The sequence below is a fragment of the Panulirus ornatus genome, chromosome 3 (genome assembly GCF_036320965.1).
Source record: "Panulirus ornatus isolate Po-2019 chromosome 3, ASM3632096v1, whole genome shotgun sequence".
NCBI lineage: Eukaryota > Metazoa > Arthropoda > Malacostraca > Decapoda > Palinuridae > Panulirus > Panulirus ornatus.
The window spans coordinates 11,298,048-11,323,710 of record NC_092226.1 but is presented as its reverse complement, the minus strand read 5'-3'; the positions used below and the strand labels follow the sequence as shown (position 1 = coordinate 11,323,710).

Here is a 25,663-nt window from a genome sequence, read left to right as displayed (position 1 = left end):
TCATATTCTTCCTGTAAACATCACCGATCCGGTCCACTGTTCAGTCCAACTCCTCCTCCTCTGTTTTAGCTAAGTATACCATAACTGTAGTAACCTCCTTCCTGTTTCTATCTGGTTAAGTATCACACCACAATCACCCCACTTCTTACAATGTTCCATCCATTGAAAAAGAAACATTCGATTATCATAGCGATGTGACTGCCTTGATGCACATAATACATTTCAACCCACTCATTCGTAAAACCATTTACTCTCACACATCCACTACTTCCATTATGTAGGTTCTTAGCACCAGTCAAAAGATTCCCATGGGCACCACACAAGAGGTAAAATAGCCTATGCTATTATTAATTTATAAATGTTGCAAAGATCATTTCCCCTAAAACTTTCACTATTCCTCTCAGGGATAAACTCGGATCTCTATGCTCATTTGTTTTCCTAAACCCGTTATATTCCTCACCAAATAAGGGTTCACTCGTCCTTTTATGACGATCATTTACTATCCTCTATGTACTTTTGCTGACTATGGTAAAAAGACTTGTTCCTATATAATTCTTACTCTACTCTCTTATTCTTTGTGCACAATCACTCCTATCGTACAAACATTACTCACTACATTTTCACACACACTTCACAGCACTTACACACACACTCTAACTCTTCGCCATCTCGCTCACCATTCCATCTATACCTACTGCTTTTCCATTGTTCAATTGCCTAACTTATTGTTCTTAGTCCCTCCTTTCTTCCTATGGTACCAAGAAATTAGTGCCACCATCATCTCCAATCAGTTCTGTAATATAGTCGCTCCAATTATTACGTAACTTCATCCTTGTTATGATCACATTCCCTGACTTGGTGAATCTCCGTCTCATTGGAAAATTCTCTCTTATTCACCTCCCTCCAGAGTAGCATGATATTCCCTCCATACTCTCATATATATATATATATATATATATATATATATATATATATATATATATATATATATATATATATATATATATATTAGCCATTTCCCGCGTTAGCGAGATTGCGTCAACAGATGGTTGAGCCTTAGAAGAAAAATCCTCACATGGCCCATTTCTTTGATTCTTCTTTTGAAAAAGTAAAACATAGGAGATCTCCAGCCCCATTCTCTCACCTCTTTTAGTTGCCTAATACGACACGCAAGGAATACGCAGAACCTTCACTTTACAGTGAGGAGATATATCCAACAATCACCACTGGAAAGTGAGAATAAAAAGGGCGAGTACCTTCGCTTATTACATCACTCTGTCTGAGGATGTAATAAACGAAAGTACTCGCCGTTTCTATTTTCTATTTCCAGGGGTGATTGTTGCATGTGGTTTGGGCACATGGAGAGGATGAGTGAGGAAAGATTGACCAAGAGGATATATGTGTCGGAGGTGGAGGGAGCAAGGAGAAGAGGGAGACCAAATTGGATGTGGAAAGATGGAGTGAAAAAGATTTTGTGTGATCGGGGCCTGAACATGCAGGAGGGTGAAAGTAGGGCAAGGAATAGAGTGAATTGGAGCGATGTGGTATACCGGGGTTGACGTGCTGTCAGTGGATTGAATCAAGGCATGTGAAGCGTCTGGGGTAAACCATGGAAAGCTGTGTAGGTATGTATATTTGCGTGTGTGGACGTATGTATATACATGTGTATGGGGGGGGGGGGTTGGGCCATTTCTTTCGTCTGTTTCCTTGCGCTACCTCGCAAACGCGGGAGACAGCGACAAAGTATAAATATATATATATATATATATATATATATATATATATATATATATATATATATATTTATATATATATATATATATATATATATATATATATATATATATATATATATATTTATATATATATATATATATATATATATATATATATATATATATATATATATTTATATTTTTTATTTTATTATACTTTGTCGCTGTCTCCCGCGTTTGCGAGGTAGCGCAAGGAAACAGACGAAAGAAATGGCCCATACCCCCCCCCCCATACACATGTATATACATACGTCCACACACGCAAATATACATACCTACACAGCTTTCCATGGTTTACCCCAGACGCTTCACATGCCTTGATTCAATCCACTGACAGCACGTCAACCCCGGTATACCACATCGCTCCAATTCACTCTATTCCTTGCCCTCCTTTCACCCTCCTGCATGTTCAGGCCCCGATCACACAAAATCTTTTTCACTCCATCTTTCCACCTCCAATTTGGTCTCCCTCTTCTCCTCGTTCCCTCCACCTCCGACACATATATCCTCTTGGTCAATCTTTCCTCACTCATTCTCTCCATGTGCCCAAACCACTTCAAAACACCCTCTTCTGCTCTCTCAACCACGCTCTTTTTATTTCCACACATCTCTCTTACCCTTACGTTACTCACTCGATCAAACCACCTCACACCACACATTGTCCTCAAACATCTCATTTCCAGCACATCCATCCTCCTGCGCACAACTCTATCCATAGCCCACGCCTCGCAACCATACAACATTGTTGGAACCACTATTCCTTCAAACATACCCATTTTTGCTTTCCGAGATAATGTTCTCGACTTCCACACATTCTTCAAGGCTCCCAGAATTTTCGCCCCCTCCCCCACCCTATGATCCACTTCCGCTTACATGTTTCCATCCGCTGCCAGATCCACTCCCAGATATCTAAAACACTTCACTTCCTCCAGTTTTTCTCCATTCAAACTCACCTCCCAATTGACTTGACCCTCAACCCTACTGTACCTAATAACCTTGCTCTTATTCACATTTACTCTTAACTTTCTTCTTCCACACACTTTACCAAACTCAGTCACCAGCTTCTGCAGTTTCTCACATGAATCAGCCACCAGCGCTGTATCATCAGCGAACAACAACTGACTCACTTCCCAAGCTCTCTCATCCCCAACAGACTTCATACTTGCCCCTCTTTCCAAAACTCTTGCATTTACCTCCCTAACAACAACCCCTAACAAGCGATGTGGTATACCGGGGTTGACGTGCTGTCAGTGGATTGAATCAAGGCATGTGAAGCGTCTGGGGTAAACCATGGAAAGCTGTGTAGGTATGTATATTTGCGTGTGTGGACGTATGTATATACATGTGTATGGGGGGGGGGGTTGGGCCATTTCTTTCGTCTGTTTCCTTGCGCTACCTCGCAAACGCGGGAGACAGCGACAAAGTATAAAAAAAAAAAAACATATATATATATATATATATATATATATATATATATATATATATATATATATATATACATATATATATATATATATATACATATATATATATATATATATATATATATATATATATATATATATATATATATATATATATATATATGTATTTTTTTCCTCTTTTTTCTTTTTACTATACTTTGTCGCTGTCTCCCGCGTTAAGCGAGGTAGCGCAAGGAAACAAACGAAAGAATGGCCCAACCCACCCACATACACATGTATATACATACACGCCTACACACGCATATATATATATATATATATATATATATATATATATATATATATATATATATATATATATATATATATATATATATATATATATATATATATATATATATATATTGCAAAAGGTCGCAGTGGTGTGCTTGATCTAGTGTTTGCTGATAAACACGAGGAAAACGAAACACGATAAGTTCCCAAGCGCACTTTCGTGTAATGATCACAACGTCAAAGGAGATACAATAATGAGATAGAAGACGCAGAACAGTCAGCCGATATACAAGAAAGAGACGTAGCAAAGACGCCACTATTAAATGTTACCGTATCTGGCATCATGCCTCTCATAAAATTCTATTATGTGGGCAAGAAAGGGAACTGTTAATAAATGTTGCCTACAACAAAACTATCCAGTTTGTACAGACCTTCACTAATATAAAGGTTACAACTCTTTGTCTAGTTACTAATGCAAGATTCAATGATATTTCTCGTGGTAAAGGAGTTACAATTAAAAACTGAATTAGCGTTACGCCAGTCAATACAGTGGTCATAATTCTTAGCACGATTAAACAAACAAAGCATTTGATTCTTGTCCTGTCCTTATATCTATGTTGCTCAAGTCTAACAAAGATCGTTACCAGTCTGCCCAACATAAAACATATGACAGCTTTTTCATGGAATTCTGTAACCACAGCTCGTAGAATTTTCTGAAGTTTTTGATTAAGATAATGTTTATAGTATTGTTACTGATGAAGGCTACATTTACATTAAAGAATACAAGCAACCTGGGAAGTAATGTAAAATCATCACCAGAAGTGAGAGTTAAATCAATCTTGGTATCAAGGGGAGATTTGGGTTTAACTCAATACGATGGCTTTGCCAACTTAAGAAATTTATCAATGAAAGATTTAGGATACTTTAACTTGGATCCAATAGAATATATCTTCTCAAAATCAACATCAATGAATTATGGACTGCATATACATAATGCCCTACGGAACATCGATCGACTGGAATGATGATAGTTTAACTGACTGCTCTACTTCCTCTAATTCATCTTATGTATCTCCCTTGATAATGTAATCATTACACGAAAGTGCTTTTAGGAACTTTTCGTGTTTCATTTTCCTCGTGGTTATCAGCATATATATATATATATATATATATATATATATATTTTTTTTTTTTTTTTTTTTTTTTTTTATACCTTGTCGCTGTCTCCCGCGTCTGCGAGATAGCGCAAGGAAACAGACGAAAGAAATGGCCCAACCCCCCCCCCCCCCATACACATGTACATACACACGTCCACACACGCAAATATACATACCTACACAGCTTTCCATGGTTTACCCCGGACGCTTCACATGCCTTGATTCAATCCACTGACAGCACGTCAACCCCTGTATACCACATCGTTCCAATTCACTCTATTTCTTGCCCTCCTTTCACCCTCCTGCATGTTCAGGCCCCGATCACACAAAATCCTTTTCACTCCATCTTTCCACCTCCAATTTGGTCTCCCTCTTCTCCTCGTTCCCTCCACCTCCGACACATATATCCTCTTGGTCAATCTTTCCTCACTCATTCTCTCCATGTGCCCAAACCATTTCAAAACACCCTCTTCTGCTCTCTCAACCACGCTCTTTTTATTTCCACACATCTCTCTTACCCTTACGTTACTTACTCGATCAAACCACCTCACACCACACATTGTCCTCAAACATCTCATTTCCAGCACATCCATCCTCCTGCGCACAACTCTATCCATAGCCCACGCCTCGCAACCATACAACATTGTTGGAACCACTATTCCTTCAAACATACCCATTTTTGCTTTCCGGGATAATGTTCTCGACTTCCACACACTCTTCAAGGCTCCCAAAATATATATATATATATATATATATATATATATATATATATATATATATATATATATATATATATATATGCGCCACTTTATATCAAAAAGTGACGTGATTATTTTCGTGGAATCTTCCAAATCCTATCCTTTGTTGCTGTTCATCTGTTACTAGAACGCAAGTAGCCCACTAGTGGTAGGTACAGACTGCTTGCGTGGAAGATAAAATTCTTAATTTTCTTACACAAATAAAAAATGAAAATAAAAAAGAAATAAAACAAACTATGCATATGGATTCACATATCAATAAACTTCATCGACTAATCCTTTTGGTTATCTTCCTTTTGGTTATCTCCCATGAGAGAGAAATGGATGCATCTTTTGGTTGAAACCAAATTACATTCGTTGGAACCATCATCCCACATCAGAGGTAGTACCATGGTTGGAACACGAACCATCTTCCCCCCCTGTGTACCACAGGCCCTGTACACGTCAGACAATCATTTAGCCGTGAACCTCAATCTCCTGTCTTGTGACTTGCACAGCCACTCCGGCGTTGCTGCCATTCTCTTGTCGGACGTCGTGTTTCAGCCTCTTGCCACAGTACTTCATACAGCCGGTGACGATGAGGAGGACCACCATCAAGAGGATGAAGACGACGGCGACATAGACGAGGACGAAGACGATCAAGTCGAGCAAGAAGACGACGACGCTGGTGAAGACGAGGAGGCTGCGGCTGCAGGAGGCCTCAAACGTCGTACAGCCTTCCAGTGCATACTGCAACACCAGCACGTTGCCTGCGTGTGACGACAGTCTTTATCATAAAACGAATGACAACAACAGCATATACCGAATTGAAATGTAAATACAGTATATTTCCGTGCCACGATTTGTACATGAATAGACGAAGCGTAGAAGGAGAGGAGAAAGATAGAGAGACAGAGGAGCGATAAACATGAACGAAGTGTGTGATAGAGTCGAGGGCGTATTACATGTGACGAGAATATATATTGGTTGGTTTCGTGTTCCTACGGGACGAGGAACGTGAAGGAAAGAGTGGAACGGGATGAACGCTCTGAACTTAAGTGTGAAACTGAACTTCCGTGGACGGTGATCGGGGAACTGATATCAATGAAACGGTCCTGGTGAAGGTGAAGTGTCGCGGGGGCCCGGGAGGAGTGCTCTGACACACACACATCCACACGGGGTACGACGTGGAGCCGCAGTGGTCGGTTGCGTGGGAGGTAAGCAAGCAGTTCCGAGGTGTCGTAATATCTCTATACTTGGAGCACTTAGTTACGGTGGCTTATCTCTCCACGGATGTGAGTTCTGTGGTAGAGGTGCAGCTAACAGTAGAGCTGATAATGCTGTTAAAGGATCAGGAAGTACACCTCCGGAGTGGCAATGCTGGATCCTACAAAGTTACACTACAGGGTAGAGCAAGGTTCCGTGGAGGTATTCTAGACGGGAGAGATGATGTGGAGCTACTGCAGAGGAGAGAGAGAGAGAGAGAGAGAGAGAGAGAGAGAGAGAGAGAGAGAGAGAGAGAGAGAGAGAGAGAGAGAGAGAGAGAGAGAGAGAGAGAGAGAGAGAGAGAGAGAGAAATATCAGGATACTGTGGAGCTCCTGCAGGAGAGAGAGGAATGATACATGGTCCCGGTGGTAGCTGAAGATGTTACTCAGACGGCGGATTGGTTGGTTATTAGTCATTTAGGCTTTAGGGCTATCAACTGCTAGAGCCATTTATGCCGTCAAGTTATAACCATCACCCAAAAAACTTTAATGCATTCTTCAGGTGTTATTGATCATTGTAAGACCACGTACGCTCTCTACGTATATATATATATATATATATATATATATATATATATATATATATATATATATTCCTATGAGTCCACGGGGAAAATGAAACACAATAAGTTCCCAAGTGCACTTTCGTGTAATGATCACATCATAAGGGAAGACACGAGAGAAACATATGTCAGTTGATATACAACGAAGAGACGTAGTTAGGACGCCATTTAGTAAACGTGTGATTTACTGTTATATTTCTCTCTTGCGTCTCCCCTGATGTGATTACTACACGAAAGTGCACTTGGGAACTTATCGTGTTTCATTCCCTCGTGGGCTCATAGGAATATACTTGATCACGCACAAAATTGTGATCCTTTCCAGTATATATATATATATATATATATATATATATATATATATATATATATATATATAATATATATATATATATATATATATGGCCTCAGCGAGGTGATGGCCGAACCCCGTTATCTAAACCCAGGCAGCACAGTGTGCGTGATCCTCCATGAACTGCGCCATTTAGGCGCAGTTATTTGAGCTGAATTTCGCTGGCGATAAGAGATTTGGAGCAGTACGTGGAGTGCGTCGATACAGCCACTTACGTGGGACTGGCGCCATGCGCAGAAGAGCCGTGAAGAGTGGGTGGATAGACAGACGTAAGAAAGAAATGATCAACATCTGAGTTACTTTTTCTTTCGACTTTCTGATGGTTGTGAGGCGATTAAAAGACAGCCCCAACCATCTTTTAGAAGGACTGTGGAATTTTCACGTGTGAAATGTGAATCCAGGACGATTTACTGTGGTGGGAGTCACCAAGAGATCAGATAGATGTATATATTTCTGACAACACGATGATAACGTTTCATATTTCTACCACTAACATTCAAACTGTTGTAATGTAGATGTCCGACGAATCTTATACTAGACTTTACGGTTGAGTGTATTAGTGAGTGAATATTGTATTCATGATCTAAATCTCAGACCTAAACACGGTCGTAACCTAACACATTTCTAACCTATCACAATCCTTACGTAACACAGTCCTAATCTAACACATCCTTAACCTAGCAAAATCCTAACTTATCACAGTCCAAACGTAACACATTCCTAACTTTACACAAACCTAACTTAACTCAGTCCTAACCTGACACAATCCTAACTTTACACAATCCTAACACAGTCTTAACGCAGTCCTTACCTAACACAATCCTAACATTACATAGTCCTTACCTAACACAATCCTAACCTAACACAGTCCTACTCAAACGCAGTCCTAACTTAACACAGTCCTTACCTAACACAATCCTAACTTAACCCAGTACAAACCTAACACAGATTCGCAGTCTTTCAGGCAGTGAAGTAAACGGTAAAGAACGCACAGTACTGTGATGTCTCACTACATTACCGCACTGTGAGTACTGAACGTTGTCATGTGTGAGGCGTAGAGGAGTGTTGTTGGGTCGGGAGAACAGTGGAGGGATGAACTTATCGAGAACCTGAGGATATGCAGGAGACACCTACCAACAGTCAGCCAGGCCAGGAGGAACACGACGAGGCCGACGACAGGAATGAAGGCGACGAAAGAGGGTCGTTCCCAAGAGAGTCGGATCCACCGGGGTAGACCCAGGCAGAAGAGGAGCACGCCCACCGTCGCGATGGTGACGATACCTGTCGAGAGGCACGGCTTCAGTGCGTTTGCCCTCACAAGCTACATGACTGCTCCTCACACTCGTGGTGATGGTACACCTTACTCATGGTATAGTCATGAGTCACCTGAATACACTGCCACAAGGCTCACGAGCGTCGCTGGTCAGGAAAGCAGTGGTTTCGTTCCCAGGCCCAAGCGGATCACTGAAGACTATCCCTGTTTTTTTTTTTTTTATGCTCTCTTAGAATTGCTCGATACATGAATCCTTGATTGCCACTTGCGGTAAAGTAGCGTCAGAAACAGCAGAAGAAAGTCTGCATCCACTCGCATCCATTTTCGGGCTGTCATGTTTAGTAATGCACCGTAACTACAGCCCCCTATCCACATCCAGGCCCGAGAGACCTTTCCATAGTTTGCCCCAGACGCTTCACATGCCCTGGTTCAGTACGTGAGAGCACATCAATCCCTGTGTACCACATCGTTCCAATTCACTCTATCACGTGCACACCTTCCTGCATGTTCAGGCCCCGATCACGCAAAATCTTTTTCACGTCGTCCTTCCACCTCCAATTTGGTCTCCACGTTTCACCTCCTCCTTGGTTTTCCTCTCTTCATTGTTCCCTCCACTTTAGACATGTACACCCTCTTAGTCGTTCTTTCCTCACATTCTATCTACGTCCTAACCATTTCAGTACACCCCCTTCAGCTCTCTCATACATACTCCTCTAACCTCTCTCTTACCCCATCATTTCATATTACATCAACCTTCTTTATACCAGATATTATCCTCAAACATTTCATTTCCAATACATTCACAGTGCATTAAGGCCCACGCCTTGCATCCATACAACACCCGTCTTTGCCTTTAGAGGCAGTAACCTCTTTTTCCACATATTCCTCACTGGGCTGAAGACCTTTGCCCCCTTTCCCACGATATGGCTCACTTTAGCTCTTATGGTTCCATTCGCCTCCATATCCACCCCCAGGTATCTAAAACACCCCTTCTTCCAAGTTCTCTTTATTCATGTTCACACTCCATATAACCTGTTTTTTTCCTGTTAAATCTAATAACCTTATTTCACTTACGTATAATCTCGACTTTCTCCCTTCACACACTTTCCCAGACTCAGAGACCAGCTTCTGCAGTTTCTCATCCGAATCTGCCGCCAGCACCGTATCATCAGCAAACAGCAGACTTACCTCCCACCCACTTAAGACTGCATAGCCGCTCCTCTTTTCAAAACCCATGCATTAACCTCCCTCACCATCCTAACCATAGATATGTTAAACAGCCATGGTGACATCACACACCCCAGGCGCAACCCCACTTCTGCCTGGAACCTCTCATCCCAGTCTTTATATTCATGCACACACGCCTTTCTCTCTTAATGAAATTCCACACAGATTCTAATAGTTTCCTCCCATACCATATATTCGTAGCACCTACCATAAAGCATCTCTATCAACCGTATCATGTGCTTTCTCCAGATCCATAAATCCACGGCAGGACTTCAGTTTTCAACAGATCCAAGGTAACTCATCATTCTGTCTCGATCGCTGTCGTCCATGTATCTTGTTCTAATCTTATTTATGCGTTTTTTTCTTTTTTGCAATATTGCCACCAATGGTTAAAAACTGAGCAAAGATCAGGTTTCCTCTCTGATGTAAGGAGTTCTGGAACAAAATTATAATTACTTGTTTCCTTTAAGCAGTCCACAGTGAAAGCATGTGACTCAGAAGACCTAAACGTCTTCCAAAGACATTTGGTTAGGACACACACACACACACACACACACACACACACATCTGATATACGGGTTTTGAAAGAGATAATTACTTGTTTCCTTTAAGCAGTCCACAGTGAAAGCATGTGACTCAGAAGACCTAAACGTCTTCCAAAGACATTTGGTTAGGACACACACACACACACACACACACACACACACACACATCTGATATACGGGTTTTGAAAGAGATAACACAACGTAGGTACAGACCGTTGACGATGTTCCACGCGGGCAACAGGTTCTGGCCTCCGCACGGACGTATAAAGATAGCGCCCACGATCGTACTCGCTATCCCCAGCATCACGAAGACTGCTAGACTCACCACGATCACCCACTCCTGCCAGCTGGGCCCTAAGAAAAGCACAGAGGGACCTGTAAACCACTATGGCCTCGCGAGACGCCCAGGTGAGGCTGAACAAGGATTCAAACCGCCATACTGATGACTGAAGCCAAGTATGCGATGTTGATAGTTTTTAAGATGATTCTTACAATAAGAAAAGAAAAAGTGATAATAGAGATTAAGTAAATTAAGAACTTTATGAAAAAATACCATAAAAATACTATATGTGAAGTTAGTGTGAACATATTGTTTTATAGCATTAACAGGAAACTGTACAAGTTCAGTTGTCCAGTGGCTTCTTTCATTCGTTTTATAATCTTTATTCTTGGTACATGGACGTAAGTAAACTTTATGAGCTCAAAAAATGAGCTAAGTTGATTTGGAATAATGCTGAAATTTTAGAAAAAAAATGTGTAAGCTCAGAGATTAAAAGTTACAGCAAAGATCAAAATGAAGCACTATGTTGTTCAACATACCATTTCATATGTATCTGGATGGGTCTTCTTGTATTTAGAGTGGAATAACCAGTTACTGTATATAAAGATCAGGCTTGCTGTGAAGATCCACTAACAATTCCTTTTCAATTAAGATTAGGGTTAAACTCTGTAGTCTTTCTTGCCACTTGAGAACTTCTCGCGAAAGTTTTCGTAAGTTTCAAAGCAAAAGAAGCTGCACTCTGCAGACGCAATCGTAGCTGGAACCGTTGAAACTAATTTACAAAGTCTAGCGATGTCACTATACAGTGACATCGCTAGACCTTTCCACGCTAATTCAACATGTAGGTGGAAAAAGCCAGGTAAGTGATCACAGCTTCACCTTGAAACATGAGAGGAAAAGCAGGAGGGAGCAGTACTTACCAAATGGGAAGGGACAGAAGCAGGTGAGGCAGTAGGGAAGGACGCAGCAGCTGTCCGAACTCGGCACATCATCGTCCAGGAAGATAATGCTCTTTCCTTTGGCGGAGAAGACGCACAGGGCCTGCCGGAAGATGCCACACTGTGTACTCGTATTCTTACCATTTCTATTCTTATTTGCCACACCGTGTTATCAAAATCTCAAGTTAAAGAAATGATTAAGATTAGAGCCATCTGCCTCTGAATTTGCCCCTGTGCTTGATCGTCTCTTCCGATTCTGTTTTAGAACCAGAACTTTTCCCTCTTCGAAGCATCCGTTGATACATCCCATTCCAAAGAAAGGTGGCTGTTTTAATGCCACTAACTATCGTCCTGTTGCTTTGACATCTATCATTTCCAAAGTCTTTGAATCTCTCCTCAACTCCCCTATCCTCAGACACCTTAAATTTCACAGTTTCCTCTCTGATCATCAGTATGGTTTCTGTAGGGCGAGATCCACTGGTGATATTCTTTCCTATCTTAGTAATGTCTGGTTAACATCCCTGGAAGATTCTCGGGAATCCTATGTAGTTGTCCTTGACATATCCAAAGCTTTTGACATGATACGACATCGGGGTCTCATCTCTTTTGGCTTTCCTCCCTCACCCTACTCCCTCATATCTAACTTCCTGTCTGGCCGATCTATCTTCGTGGTTGTTGACGGATCAACCTCTTCCCCGTCCTCTATCATCAGCGGTGTCCGTCAAGGTTCTCTCCTGTCTCCTAGACATTTTATCCTTTTGATCGACGATTTCCTTTCTTCCACTAATAACCGAATACATTCACAAGCTGACAACTCAAAGCTGCATTCCTCCGCAAATATAATGTATATATAATTGTCTTAGTAATATTCGTTAGCATACAGATAATTTTGAAATACAATTGACAAGTGTTAGTACATGACATGATAATAATTAACATATGATGGAATATTTTCTAAAACGTTTATTGATTCTTACCACAAAGAATATTAAGTACAAGACGTCGAACGTCAGGACCACGACTTGGAAGAAGGTAAGGAAGGGGGAACCACATCCGAAAAAGATGGAAAAGCCTGCTGATGTGCAGATGACGAACGACCAAACCATCAACACGTTCCCTGCGGATACAACACTGCTGAAACATCCAATGTTTAGTTTACTCTGAGTAACAGTAAACTATTATAGTGCTATTTAGTCGATGTATTGTATGGTTATAAGTGTTTTGATTAGTAAGGTCAAGTCAACTGTGCTCCTGTTGTGCTGGTGACAGCAGAAAACCCAGCACTTTTCTGCAAGTGTACAAAATATTTATCCCTACATACCTATTGCAAAGTTTCACAGTTCAGCTGATCCCATCATGATGTTCGTCACCTGCTGCTTAATCTAACCACTAGATATACCCCATCATAGTCTTATCATTAAAGTCATATGCTTCTCGGGGATGGGAGGCGTGGGAAGGAAGTATATGGGGCAATCCACTAAGGGATGTCTCGACAGGCCCTGCAAGCTGGTCATATTCATCAAACCACGTGAAACACAATGAGACTCCAAATGTAAAGGTTTCTCTGCATACAAATGAGAACTCAAGTGGAAAACCCAGACAGAACACCCTCACATCTGGCACGATTTATGTTGCCATTCTTAGTGCGTACTGTAATAAGGAGAAACTTGTCCTGGATATTTTGAGAATCTGAGAAGTAACACTGATGGGTGAAGGTTGGAGGATGACAATTATTAGTTAATATGGTGAGGAATTAGCAAGACATTCATAGTAGTAGAGGGAACATATATGTCAGCATGTAGCAGATGGTCATTTTCCAAAACTAAGCCAAAAGAAGGGAAAAATTATGAAAAGAACTGCCTGTTTTCCAAGAATATAGCACACAAGAAGCTCAGTGAGAAATATACAGTTGCTCAAGATAGGGTAAGTTACTAAAATTCTGTAGGATATAGTACGCTCAAACAAACAACTGACAACCCGAAGGGTATATTCCTGAAAATAGAATAAGAAACTTAAAAGAATTTTATAGTTATGTTAGAAGAAAGTAATTTCTCAGGCAACTGGTCTATCATCATTTGGTTCAAAACAATGAAAACATGGTATCGACTTTTTATTTCTTTTTATGTGCCAATGAAGACATTTCATGTTCCGTATCTAGTTCAGCTAACAGAGGAAGAAAACATTAAGCAACATATCACAACGCAAAGTCAATATCAAACGGGAAAAAATCAAATAAACTGCAGGCCTTGACAAGTTTTACCAGAGAACACTGTCATGAATAAATGAAAAAAAGATATTAAGCCTTTTCAATAAGTTACTTGCTTCAAGGAAACTTGAACAAGAATGGAAGATTGCCAATGTAACACCGATATTCAAAAACACAAATGTTTGTCCTGATGACTTGACGTTAGTAGATGGTAAACTTAAAGAAATATTTATAGCTAAACTGTAAACAATTTACATAATTCACAACTTATTCAACGATTCACAATACGGTTCTCTATCAAAATATTCATGTATGACAAATCTACCTGATCTCTTTTATGATATAACCAACATGTATGATGAAAGTATAGCAGTTGATGCAATCTATTTGGATTATTAAAAAGCGTTTCAAAAAGGCTTACACCAAAGACTACAAGCAAAAGGTGTCACGTGATAGGGATAGTGTTGTGTTGTGGCTTTTAGAAAATTTGTTAACTGGCAGCAAAAAAGGAAGAAAAAAATAAAGTACATACGATAAAGACTAGACTGAAACAACAATGAACCTGCAAGTTAAACAATAAATCCACGGGTGGATTTAGCGAAGAGACACTCGTTGGTGAGGGATGAAATACAGTTAAGGACGTACAGTAATGGACAGAATCATTCTATTTTTGTTGTATCGTACTGAAAGAAGGAAATACAGCAGAAAGATCTACAGAGGAATATTCTTTTTGTCTCGCATCGGTGATGTTCACTAAATAATCCTGGATGACATGAGGAAGAATCTGAGTCGAGTTTGGTCCCCCTAAAAGCTAATTTGGTTAAAGACTTGGGAAGAATTGCAATGGATCTAGAAAGTGCAATAAGTTCGTAGATACAGAAAACTTGCGAGTAGAATATGAACAACTGAGAAATTTAAGACCTAGAAAATGTTTTTGACATCGCTTCCTGTACTTTGTGGTTCACGTTTTGTCTAACAATATGGATCACCAGAGCATTTGATAACAACCATCATTAGCCTCTACATTGTATGTAAATGTATACCCAGAAGGGATGGTTTAAATAGCCTCAACGTATTATATAGCAAAATAAGTAAAAGGTGTTTACAGTAAGTAAGAGAGGTGTCCCTCAAGATATTCAAGTATTTCCTCTAATATTCCCAAAGTTATAATACAGCCTTGCGTCCCTGGACATGTCTACACCCTTGGTCTAAGTCCCATCCTAACGTCTTGTTTACATGTGTGTGCCGCAATTACTGCACCAAATCCGGATCATCGTGAGACACAACATTTTCTTGGTGTTTCACGTGGGACATCGTGACTCTGCAACAGACACATGTACTTATAGTTAATACATCTCTGGGTCTTTGACACTACTCCATGTCTCACCAACCCTACTCTTGATGCGCAGTAAAGATGAAGTAAAAAAGTGACCCTATCCTTGCTCTCAAGAAAAATGTTTATACACTTTTTATCCTTCATAACTTTATTGTTTATGGCTCGATCTTTACGAGCTTTGTTTCATTATAATTTTGATGTAAAGAGTTGTCATATTCTTTCCATTATTATTGCCTAATTTCTGTTTTTTCTTGAGAGAGTTTGCTTTTCGTTTCATGATAGCTCATAGATTTTTTTTTTATATCATTTCGTATCTAGCTATAGAGCAAGATTTAAACGGAGTCATAGCGTGACGCTAAAAGTCAGGCATTATATGCTGATGGAAAATATTTTAGCAGTAACTTCAAAAATTACGCAATTGCTATCGCAAAATGTCACTTTCAGTAAAGTTGCCATTTACTTTGTTGTTGCTGTTCTCCCAAGAACTGACTGCAGACTGGACCAACGTTTCTTAGATTAGCATTAGCAATGGAATTATGTGATTGGGAATACTCTAGTCATCATGTAAAGTTACATAGATTCCCCTTAACAACGTTATGGAAGGAGACAGTTCAGCGGGATATTAGTTTTGATGTTGTTATTGTCAGTGGATACAATAATAACTGATGCTAACTGGGCTGATCTAAATAGTGTCACATTTGATTATTCAGATAAGGTCGCAGTGACCGATGTCACATAAAATCATGATGCCTAAAACATATGGAATTCCAAACTGGAAGAAAATAAAGCTTAACTTATACATGTGTGAAGTGACGGGAGTAGCATTGTCACTAGAGATGATCATGAACTCTGGGTAAGAGAGAAAAGTTGGCATTAAGTACTTGGAAGTAAGTTTGGGTATAATATATAGTGAAGGTCTAAAGGAGGAAGAGGTTATCAATAGAAAACGTGAATATAACAAGGGTCACCTTGTTATAGCCACCTACTTGTGGATAGAAAAAGTCCGAGAATGTGGGGACATTTGCATACCAGATGACACGACGTCTAGTACAGCCGGCTCTAAGGCGAGGGGAATTTACAGAAAAAAAACTTGGTAATTATGTTTAAACAGGAGAAATGAAAGCGATGTGGATATTGCATCATAAATACAACATTTGAAATCTGAAGATGAAACTAATCTTGGAATTTATATGCGGAGAAAAATTGCGATACTATGGTCAAATGAAGCGGATGGACAAGGGAAAACTTCGTAGGAAGTTTCAGAAGTTGAGTCTAAATAGATCTGTCGGTAGACACTGAATACGTTGGGAGGTGAATGTTGAGAGAATAGATCATCTAGGGAAGTCACAATGAAACATGTAGAGGAAGAACTGTTCTAACAGGGAAGGAGTGGAGAAATTACGTATACAATCAGCAACTGGGAGGTTGCTTGCTAGCTGAACAGGAAGTGTGAGGAAACGAAGTATTTTCTTATAATCAGTCTCTTCTTTAGACTTACTATGGGTTGAATTCTTGTGTCTCACTTAAACCTAGCAATTCCAAGTGTATACATCCTGTTATAACTTGCCTCGTCCCATTTAAGGTATTTGTTGCTCTTATCTTCATCCCTTCCTATTACTCAGCAATATTTTGCTTAGAATACAACAGTCCTAAACTTATGTTTGACAAATAATTATGTATGTTTGTGTTCTCATTTTCTGACGTATAGTAAGTGTTCAGATTCAATAACTTTTTGTTGCTGACCGCCAGTAAATCAAAAAACACAGTTCTCCTGGGGACAGCAGTAGCCATCTTATTACACTACTTATAGACGCTCAGAACATAAACACATACCAAAGATGAGCCACAAGAAGTTGAGAATGAGCAGAAGGATCGCCAGGATCTTAGGTCCGTTGATGATTTTGCCATGCGCCATTTTGGTTTTCCAGGCCATCAGACCCAGCACACAACCTAGCACAGTCACACCTGTAATGTATACACACACACGTTAGCTACCAACAGGGAGTGCTGGACGTCTTTGAATAGTCTACTGTTTGCCTGATATAAACAAGTCCTTTACTGATGTCATTAGCAGAACTTAAACATATCAACTGTAAAGCACATTATTACCATACGAAATAATACATCAGTTAGCGTTTCATTCTTAAGAGAAACTCGTTTGGATTTCTCGAAAACAGCCTTATAAGTACTACCACGATGGAGGGAATAGAGGGAGGGAAAGAAAGAGGAAAGATGGAGACTGCTTAGGAAATTGGGGAAAACAAAGTTGAAAATATTGTATCATATACCAATGATGTACCGTGGAAAGATTTCAGATAAGAGTATCCCAGTGATCAGTGAAAGACTCTGAGATCTATGATAGTGTGTGAATGACTTATCTGAAGCCTATACGACGAAAAACGTCTTGGAGCCTAGTCATATAAATGATGGCTCTCGGACCTACAATGTAGTGAAAGGTTCTTGAGCCATCTGCCAATGTATGTGCGAATGGCTTTACAGCCTACAGTGACGTGAAAGGCATTGAAGCTCAGTCATATGTGAATGACTCTGGAACCTTTTGTGATTTGAATGGCTCTGGATCGTTGCATGCCAAAGGCTCTGGAACCTTCAGTGCTGCGAAATGCTCTGGAGCGTAAAGTGGTCAAAGATGCATAACACTTATCACTTCACCATAAGACAGTTATGTAGAAGTGCCATGACTTCCCATTAATCAAGAGCATGTACCAGCATGTGAAGAACCAAATGACTTAGAAGGAATTATCTACCTGTCCGAGAATAACTTGTTACCTCACCATAAACCATTGATGCAAGAGAAGAGAAACTCACCGAAAACAACGAGCCAGACATCGGTGAGGAAGATGGGTAAGCAGAGGGATATCGGCAGGAGTCCTATGATGACGGAGGCGCCGCCGAGGAGCACCACAGACACGGCAGCAAGAGACTGAAGGATCTGCAGGGTTCCATAACCTGGGATGGTAAAGGAAAAGCATGTTATGGTTTGGCTATCATAGGAAGGCCATATAGTTAACTGTTGTTTTTACAGTGATGGAGCTGCTTGCAAGGAATATTCTAATATCTTACATTTCATTTTTGAAATAATTGTGATAGACTAGAAGGAGCAATAGCCGAGGTTTTATCATGATAGGTTGGGAGCTGCAATTCTGTTACCTGATTCACTGATCACATCTTGATTCTGAAGAGTATGTCTTGTTTAAATGATATACTTTTTCCATAGAGATAATCTAATTACTGTAATTACCGAATATACATCTTCCAAGTTCTGACCTGTGAAGCATTTCAGGTTAGGGAAGTAGTAACCTGACTAACTTAAGAGTTCTCAGGCGCAATTTTTTTCCTATATATTTTTGTCACTCGTTTCCTCGTATATGATTTCAAAACACTGCATTTCAACCCTTCAATAACAAAACCATATCATCCGCCTTCGTCTTGGAAGCCCTTCATAATAGACATCAAAATCTGGCGGTGTTGTTCAGGTTATATAAAGTATGTTCGTACAAGCAGCTGTTCCCTATCTACAGGGATTATATTTGATCATGTATGGATCATCATCATCGTTCACGTATCGGGGGTGGTTCTTCGTTCACCGCCCTATAAGACAGTGGAATCGAAAGCCTTTCGCGTCAGTAGTTCTCCAAACATCACCTCCCTGCAACGTTCCCTACTGTCCGTCGCGATATTGTTGCCATCTTCCTGTGTCATTTTGGCCACTGCTCTCGTAAGTTGTCTACATGTGTCCCTGCCACCAAAGCCTGGACCGACGGCTTGCATCTGGCTGCTGCTTCTCACAGACTTCTTGTGGAGACTGGACACACGAGGATCGACTTTTATGATATCTCTTCGTTTCCTTGAACAGCGAAGCTGTAAAATTATCTCTTTTCATATTTCCCTTTATAACTTTTCCATCTTGGATAGTCAGGTCTATACACACTCGCGGAACCCTGATTCATTTCTTCATCCCCCGCCCCCCACAAATCCTTCGAGAGAGGATTAAACAACTTGAATCTATTTACCTTAGAAAAGAGAAGGGTAATAGATGATCTAATCCAAGTATCACAAATCATTTTGATAATCGGATCTATCAAGTTACTCAAGATTTGCTTCGTCTGACTTAACTCACAGTAATGGATACAAACTCGCTGGCTAACGTTGCTGTAACTCGGATGAGGTGAAGTACTTTTTCTTCAACAGGATTGTCAACATATGGAACAATCTGCCAATTAGAGTGCTTGAAAGTTGAACCATAAATACGTTTAAGACCAGACTTGATAGCAATTTCGTTTCAAGTCCACGTCATACATTACTTGCGCCTCCTTAGTCACAATAACAATTTGCAAGTTATTCTATATGAATTTTTCTCTATGCCTTCTTAACTTTTAAAACGGTCATCTGAGAGTTTCTGATATCTTTCAGTATCACATACAGCCTGGAAAGGATTTAAAGGTCTGTTGCTGTATGAATCCCTTTGTATGATAGTCCCTTGTCAAAGGTCACTTTTTATTCGCGGTGTAACCGTATGCAAGCGGAGCCCGGTAGCACATTAAAACCCTCTCCTGTTACGGCCCTGACACCGTATCAAACTTTCACATAAAACATTTTGGCTCCGTTGCACTCCAAGCTACATAACAAAATCTCTTGAGATCTTGAAACTTGCCAATATCATAATAATAATTTCAAAATCAAAAAACTCTGCAAACCCCCAACTGTCCTTATACCGCTGTATACCACCTCCGTCTTCAGTGCCCAGTTCTCACATAAAGAACATGCATGGCTTCAGACCCAACCACTCCACTATACGCTGACCTTACACAACATATCCTATATACAGGATGTCCGTCAGCCTGAAATCAACGGGCAAATATCATTTTTCCGATTTCTTCCCTTCTGTTGCAGGTGTACACCGAGCTAATGACGTCGCTAAGCAAGGAAGGGTTTATCTGTGTTATCTTGTTTGTTGGAGGCCGGAGTGAGAGGAAAGTGGCGGAGGAAATTCATATTCGTGAGCATTAGCAGGAGCGCATCACTGACGCATGCAACAGCAAGCAGTCCCCTGACGCCATTCGCCGTGTGCTGGATGACCGGAAATCTCGTCTGCGTTTGTGCATCAGATGTAATGATGGACAAACTGAACATAATCTTTCCATAATCTGGCCATAATCTTTCTTTCATCCTATTCGCCTTTTCCCGCATTAGCGAGGTAGCGTTAAGAACAGAGGACTGGGCCTTTGAGGGAATATCCTCACCTGGCCCCCTTCTCTGTTCCTTATTTTGGAAAATTAAAAAGAAAAAAAAAAAAACGAGAGGGGAGGATTTCCAGCCCCTAGCTCCCTCCCCTTTTAGTCGCCTTCTACGACACGCAGGGAATACGTGGGAAGTATTCTTAATCCCCTATCCCTAGGGATAATATATATATATATATATATATATATATATATATATATATATATATATATATATATATATATATATATATATATATATAATTTTAGATATTATAAAGATAAACGTAGTAAGTACTTACTGTTCTTGTGTGACGTGGAGGTGCGGTCTCCCTTCATGAAGGCTGTGTTGAACAGGGAAAGAAGCTTTAGTTATGTAACACTGGAATGGCCAGCTGTAGCGGAAACTAAACAGGGTTATTGAGAAAACTAGAAACTAGTAGTACAGTCGTACTTTAGCGTTACAGAAAGGGGAGGAGAAGAGAGGTACAAGATTACAATAACAGGAGGGATACAAGACGGACAACAGTGATATAATTCAGAGTCCAACAGACGACTGTCAGATGGAGAAGTCTCAGGCAGCCAGCCATGTTGTACTAGCGACAGCTGTGATGGGGGACGTCTTCACAGGCAGTAAGTAATCAATGGGGAAATTTTTTCACTGAGTTCAAATAATGGAACACCGTCTACCTAGATTTCTGAATGAACCAATGAGATGTTCTATGTTGTTAAGTATATTTTACAAAGTCATCCAGGGATTTTTCATGTCTCAACCTCACTTCGGTGGGGGTGACGGGGACTTTATCGCGTCACCGATGGTGTGACGAGTATATCCATGGCCGATGGTGTGACGAGTATATCCATGGAAGGAGGAATGTCTAAGCATCACGGGTCGGATTCGAACCCTGGGAGGGACGTTTGGCTACCCTTGGTCACATGGAAGTTAAAAGACACAACCACTGGTTACCCACTGTCTCTCCTGCGTCTCAACCTCAATGATAGCATAAAAATGACGTCAAGACACTAATGACGTAGCTCAATGACGACGTCATATGAGTCGACCAATCAGGGTCCCCGTCCTTGACAGTGCTATGCACAGGAAATATGTCCAAAGTGGACGTTGGTTTCATAGACAAACAGTGTACTACTGTCCACTACATAAGAATTTGAGCCATGGAGGCAACTTACGGTTGATCTTAATGGCAAGCATCGTGGACGCTGAGGGCCTCGGGGCTGCTGAGGGCCACGGGGCTGCTGAGGGCCACGGGGCTGCTGAGGGCCTCGGGGCTGCTGAGGGCCTTGGGGCTCCTGAAGACCTGGGTTAAGGTGAGGGCCTCGGGGGGTACGGTGTGTGCCTGGTGACGTTCAACACACACTCACACGGGTGGTGTCCACGGCTGCTCCTGACCTCTGTAAGGAGGCAGCAGAAGAAGTCTCCAGCAGGCGTCCTAACACGGTCTGATCTGTCAAGGATGCAAGACAGACACACAAATAACATACAAATAAACAAACAGAAAGGATACAAGTGGTGGGGTCAGTGGCAGGGGGAAGTGGTGGAAGGGAGGAGGGGGGGTGGTAGTACAGTGGCAGGGGCAAGTGGTGGGGGATAGTGGCAGAAGCAAGTGGTGGGGGATAGTGGCAGAAGCAAGTGGTGGGGGATAGTGGCAGAAGCAAGTGGTGGGGGATAGTGGCAGAAGCAAGTGGTGAGGGATAGTGGCAGAAGCAAGTGGTGGGGGATAGTGGCAGAAGCAAGTGGTGGGGGATAGTGGCAGAAGCAAGTGGCGGGGGATAGTGGCAGAAGCAAGTGGTGGGGGATAGTGGCAGAAGCAAGTGGTGGGGGATAGTGGCAGAAGCAAGTGGTGGGGGATAGTGGCAGAAGCAAGTGGTGGGGGATAGTGGCAGAAGCAAGTGGTGGGGGATAGTGGCAGAAGCAAGGGCTGTTGGAGGACAGTGGCAGGGGTCCTCTATCCGCACACCTGTGGGTAACCTCCACGTTCATGATGCTCCCCCACACTATGAAAGACAATGGACGTTTTTCCGTACATTTTACGGGGCATCAGTGTGTGACAAGGTGACGTGCATGGGGGGGGTGTGACGTGCATGATGGGTGACGTGCATGATGAGTGTCGTGTATGATGGGTGACGTGCTTGGTGGGTGACGAGCATGATGGGTGACGTGCATGATGAGTGTCGTGTATGATGGGTGACGTGTATGGTGGGTGACGTGCATGATGGGTGACGTACATGATGGGTGAGGCGTACGGTGGGTGAGGTGCATGGTGGGTGACGTACATGATGGGTGACGTGCAAGGAGTGTGACGTGCATGGTGTGACGTGCATGGTGTGTGACATGCATGGCGTGTGATATGCAAGGCGTGTGAGGCGCGTTGTGTATGACGTGTGCGGCGCGTGATGTGCACGATGGATGACGCGCATTGTGTGATGTGCAAGACGGGTGACGCGCAGTGTGTGATGTTCAAGACAGGTGACGCGCAGTGTGTGATGTGATGGTGTGTGGCGTGTAGGGTGTATGATGAGTATAATGTTCAACGTGCACGATATGTTATGTACATGGTGTGTGTGTGTGTGTGTGTGTGTGTGTGTGTGTGTGTGTGACGTGCAGGCGTGCGACTTGCCCAGTGTTACATACAATGCATGACACCTCTGGTGTGTGACCTACATAATGCATGACGCATTTCGTGTACCTCACGGAAAATGTACGTCAATTCATTTTGTCACATGCATAGTATATTTCACACAAGATCTGTGACGATTTGTGACATCTACTGTTTGTGTGTCATGCACAATATGTGCCACATTAGGTTCGTTACATGCACAAAGTATGACACCTATGATGTGTGACAAGCACAAAGCATAACACCTATGGTGTGTGACATGCACAATATAGGACACCTGTAGTTTGACTCACTGAAAATATATGACACTTATGGTGTGCGACATGCACAATTTATGACATAGTGTGACCCATTGAAAATATATGACACCTATGGTGTTTGACATACCAAATGTATGACATCACGGTGTGTGACACGCAAGAAATCTGACAAGCACTTTATGAACACTTGAAACGTTCATAAACACCCTAACATCTACATGAAGGCCAGAATACGCATGGAACCATCTGCATGTGGAGAGGGGCGCCCGACCAGTCTCTCAAATGGTGGAAATAATTCTGAGCTGGCTCCTCTTCACAGAACTCCAATCCATCATCATGCAGCAAGATACGTAACGCTAATGGGCAGTGGGCAGTACTCTACGACATTAACAAGTATCTATGAGCCATCCTACTTTCAGGACAGGCACAACAACCATGGAGGGATTATTTGACATAACTGTACAGATGTGCAATAATCTTGCATATGATAGATCGTGGGGATAAGTAATGGTGGTGTTACACTATGTGATGACAGGTTATGGTGTATGATACACTATGTGACGGTGATAATCTTTCGTGTAAAATATCATGGCGTGTTGCACTGGTTTCAATGGCCAATCACAGTTCACGGCTAAGTTTCTGGTTCATTGCTTCACTGCTCACTTCTGGTTCGGTGGTTCATGGCTCATTTCTGTTTCGTTGCTTCACTACTAAGTGGCCACTTTCGGCTTCTGGGATGCCCCTAATCCGATGGTTGTCAAGTGACGAGTCTTTCCTCATGGTCAGTTCTGGTACAATTGTGGTTCATAAATCAGTTCTGGTTCATCATATTCTCCTAGATCAAAACTTCATCGATCCTGGACAGTTCAGATGTTGTTAACATCTCAAATGATATCAAGTCTTCCAATATGTTACGAAGACATACATAGACATAAAGCTGTCGTAGTGAAGATACTCACAGCGGTGGGGGAAGAGACGAGAAGCCGGGCTGGATGTCAAACCAGCACTCGAGGTGCTTCCATAGTGAGGAGTTTATCACGGGTAACGCCAGCAGACGGTCGCGTGATCCCGAGCGCTCCACCATCCCCCTCCTACAGTATACTGACCTCATATGATACAGGATCAAACCTCAATCCAAAAACACGGCAGCTGTAAAAATGTAAGTTCGCCCTATATCGAGGCTGAGGTAATTGGATCAACCAGGACCGCAGGTGAAGGACGCACGACACCGCCTCACGCAAGCTGACAAATAAATCAGCTGTGTCCAATACCCAGTTACCTCATTAGTACCAGCTGGTTCGTGTAGCTTCTGTTATAAGGAGTCATCGTCACATACACAGAATTATTCCGACCCCGATGCCACCACCTGTCAAAAGCCTTGGATGTGTCATGGGCAACTACATATGACTTCCCAAAATCTTTCAGGGAAGATGACCAGACGTTAGTAAAATAGGAATGAATATCACCAGTGGATCTCGCCTTACGGAAGACATACTGGTGATCAGAGAGAAGACGATGATTTTCGAGGTGTATAAGACACGGGAGCTGAGGAGGGATTCAAAGACTTTGGAAATGGTAGATGTTAAAGCAATAGGACGATAGTTGGAGGGGTTAGAACAGTCACCCTTCTTAGGGATGGGATGTATCAATGTCTGCTTCCAAGGAGAAGGAAAGTTTTGGTTTTTAAACAGAAATTGAAGAGAAGAGGAGAAAGCACAGGTGTAAGTTCAAAGGCACACTCTCTCAGTACACGGGGATGGATGTCATCAGGACCATATAAGCCTTGCTTATGTCCAGAGAAAGAAGCGCTTTTTGGACAGTCCGAAAAGAGATTACGGGAAGAGGCATAGGATTTGTAAGAGGAGCATCAGGGGGTGAAGGAATGTTAGAGTCATCCAAGGTGGAGTTAGAGGAGAAACAGGAATCTGGGTTGCTTTGTCAACGGGAGAGACAGCTATAGTACCGTCAAAACGGAAGAGTGACGGAAAGGTAGAGCGACAGAGGTTCTTAGAGATGCCTTAAGCTAAAGACCAGAAAGACCTATCGGTAGATGACGAGGAGAGGTTATCGCACTTCCTTTAGGAACGCTTCGTCTCACGGATACTGTGCTTGCGGGGCAGTGGTAACAGCTGAATGGGAGCCAGAGGAAGGAGAGTTTCTCCCAGCCCGATATGCCTGATC

At 41.8% G+C, this 25,663-nt stretch overlaps 1 protein-coding gene across 1 annotated transcript; it reads right to left on the bottom strand.

The window, feature by feature from the left end:
- Positions 1-5,416: 5,416 nt before the first annotated feature.
- Positions 5,417-24,568, bottom strand: LOC139759687 (uncharacterized). Its single transcript, XM_071682089.1, has 10 exons — positions 24,442-24,568; positions 21,775-22,049; positions 20,889-20,930; positions 18,176-18,316; positions 17,183-17,314; positions 12,785-12,924; positions 11,790-11,910; positions 10,803-10,943; positions 8,679-8,825; positions 5,417-6,136 (listed from the first exon to the last, which is right to left on the bottom strand). The coding sequence occupies exons 2-10, from the start codon at positions 21,794-21,796 to the stop codon at positions 5,844-5,846; spliced, it is 1,179 nt and encodes a 392-aa protein (XP_071538190.1). The 5' UTR covers positions 21,797-22,049; positions 24,442-24,568; the 3' UTR covers positions 5,417-5,843.
- Between the last annotated feature and the right edge of the window lie 1,095 nt (positions 24,569-25,663).